Here is a 2,547-nt window from a genome sequence, read left to right on the forward strand (position 1 = left end):
AGGTCTCGTTCCTCACGTTTGTCCTCGTTATAAAGAGGGCTGAACTGTTGTGATTTTATGTACGTGTACTGGAAGACAAAAACAAAAAAATAAAGTGAGAGATTATAAATGATGAACAGTATATGTGATGAATAAACGGTTGTGGAAGTTGAACGAGCGTTCCAGGGAGGAACGACTCTAGAATGAAAGTTGTGATTTGTAATGTATGAATGTGGATAAAGCTTGGCCGACGTTTCATCCTGATGTTCCGTGAGTACTCGTCCTCACGTAGAGGGGGTACATCATGTGTGGGAACGGCAGGAGGTCCTAGTCCTTAGGGTTACTTTGGACGGAACAGACTAACCTCGGGTGGCAGCTGAGGAGAAATTCAGTTATCACATCACCCGGGTGCAAGAAACGTAGTAGCTACACAAGATTCATACAGTCCGGACAGTCAGTCTAGTATCAGGAATTGGTTGAGTAATTGAATGAGTTAAATTATATGTTGTGAAGTATCGACATGATTGTTATGTTTATGAAATGTGTATTTTACTTGAATTAAATTCGATAAACTTACCCTGCACTCGTTTTCCTTGTATTGTCGATCGTCATTGTACGTCCGTCTTGTCCTTGCGATGATCATCCATGTGGATGGGAGCAGATGGAAGTGATCTGATGGAAGAGACGCTGGAAGAGACGCTGGGAGAAGAGATTTTGGAAGATGCCAATCCTGTTGAAGTAGAGGTTAAGGTCGAGCACTAGAGTGCTCGACATGGGGTAGCCTTTATTATTTTGTTTAGCTTATGAAAGTTCAGTTGATGTTTGTATAAACATGAGTCTTAGAACCTTGGAATACCGCTGGACTATATTACATTCTGTACTTTAAGCCTTTCGACGTTTTGAACCTCGTAAATTTTTGTAAAGACTGCACTGTTTTACTGTTAAATGTAATTAATTCTGATTATGGTTATTACTGTATTTTGGGATGTTACATTAGTGGTATCAGAGCAGTTTTGTTCTCTTAAGGACGCTGTAGGTTATGAGTGCATTGCGTTTTTGCTGTGTGCTTATTGTGTGATTGATGAGTTATTGTTTTAACTCTTAGTTATGACTAACGTTCATTTTTCTCTGTGTACAGAGAACAAATGGCACCTAGACTTCCTCCTCCACCGCAACCTACTGACCCTGATGCGTCCAACAACGCTAGGTTGTTGGAAACGATAGTTGATAGACTGCAACAACAGAATAACACACTGATGGAGCAGAACGCCACTCTGATGCAGCAGAACCAGAGTGCGTTGCAGAGTTTGGAAGCTGCTCGCGCCAACTCTGAAGCGACACAGAGGCAGTTAATGGATATCCTTGCCGCTACCAGAAGTACACCGGGAGCGTCCTCTTCTAACGCTACCCAACATGCTGAATGGAGTTTGGAGAGCTTTCTCCAACATCATCCCGCCAAGTTTAATGGAAAATGCCTTCCTGATGAGGCAGATCAATGGCTGCGGGACATGGAGAAGATCTATAATGCAAAGAGGTGCCCGGACGACAACAGATTGGCGTTTACTGAATACCTGTTGACTGGTGAGGCCAGCCACTGGTGGGCGAGCGTGAAGACTATCCTAACAGACGCTCATGCTCCCATCACTTGGGAAGTTTTCAGGAACAAATTTTATGAAGAGTATTTCCCAGACAGCGTTCGTTACGCCAAGGAAGTTGAATTTCTTCAACTGGTACAAGGAGGGAAGTCTGTGTCGGAGTATACCAGTACGTTCAAGCATCTGTTGAGGTTCAATACCGTGGCCGCTAATGAAGAATGGCAGTGCCGGAAATTTGAGAATGGGTTGAGGAGTGATTTGAAGGTGCTGATATCCAGCCACTGTATTAAGTCTTTCCCTTCAATGGTCGAGAGGGCTAAGGTACTGGAGAAGAATATGGCAGAAGTAGAACGACAGAAGAAACAACAACAGGGGGTTAGGGGGCCGACCATGACCAGAAATAATGCTAATATGAGGAAGTCCCCTTACGATCGTCCAAATCAACCTCGCAGTGGGTCGCAATCTATGGTGGTTGCCGGACAGTCTGGGCAACAGGGGGCGGTCAAGTGTTTTAGGTGTGGGGGACCTCACTACAAGTCTTCATGCCCTCAGTTGGTGGGAGAGAAGTATTGCAATCGTTGCAGAAGAAACGGTCACTTGGAGAGTGAGTGCTATATGGGAGGTTGAGCAGTAATGAGGCCACCAAACGCTGGAAGGAATCAACCAAGAGGTGGCAGAGCCCAAGCAGTCGGACGTGTGTACGCTATAACAGGCGCGGAGGCAGCAGGCTCAGGTAATCTTATAACTGGTGAATGCTTGCTGTATGGAATGCCATGTCGTGTACTGTATGATTCGGGGGCGACTCACTCCTTCATCTCGAAGGCGTGTGTTGAAAAACTGGGGATAGCTGTGAGAGATATGCAGTTCGACTTGGTGGTATCAACCCCAACGACTGGAGAGCTTAAGACATCTACCGTATGCATTAGATGTCCTATTGTGGTTGAGGGGCGTAGTTATAAGGTGAACTTGATCT

At 45.2% G+C, this 2,547-nt stretch overlaps 1 protein-coding gene across 1 annotated transcript; it reads left to right on the forward strand.

Moving 5' to 3' along the window:
- The first annotated feature begins 1,124 nt into the window (after positions 1–1,124).
- Positions 1,125–2,201, forward strand: LOC108322685 (uncharacterized). Its single transcript, XM_017554855.1, has one exon. It carries the CDS (start codon positions 1,125–1,127, stop codon positions 2,199–2,201), a length of 1,077 nt encoding a protein of 358 aa, XP_017410344.1.
- The last annotated feature ends 346 nt before the right edge of the window (positions 2,202–2,547 follow it).

This window comes from Vigna angularis, chromosome 1, assembly GCF_016808095.1.
Source record: "Vigna angularis cultivar LongXiaoDou No.4 chromosome 1, ASM1680809v1, whole genome shotgun sequence".
Classification (NCBI taxonomy): domain Eukaryota; kingdom Viridiplantae; phylum Streptophyta; class Magnoliopsida; order Fabales; family Fabaceae; genus Vigna; species Vigna angularis.

What these genes read in the sequence shown, in the direction of transcription:
- LOC108322685 (XM_017554855.1), top strand. Translation starts at nt 1,125, where the DNA reads ATGGCACCTAGACTTCCTCCTCCACCGCAACCTACTGACCCTGATGCG.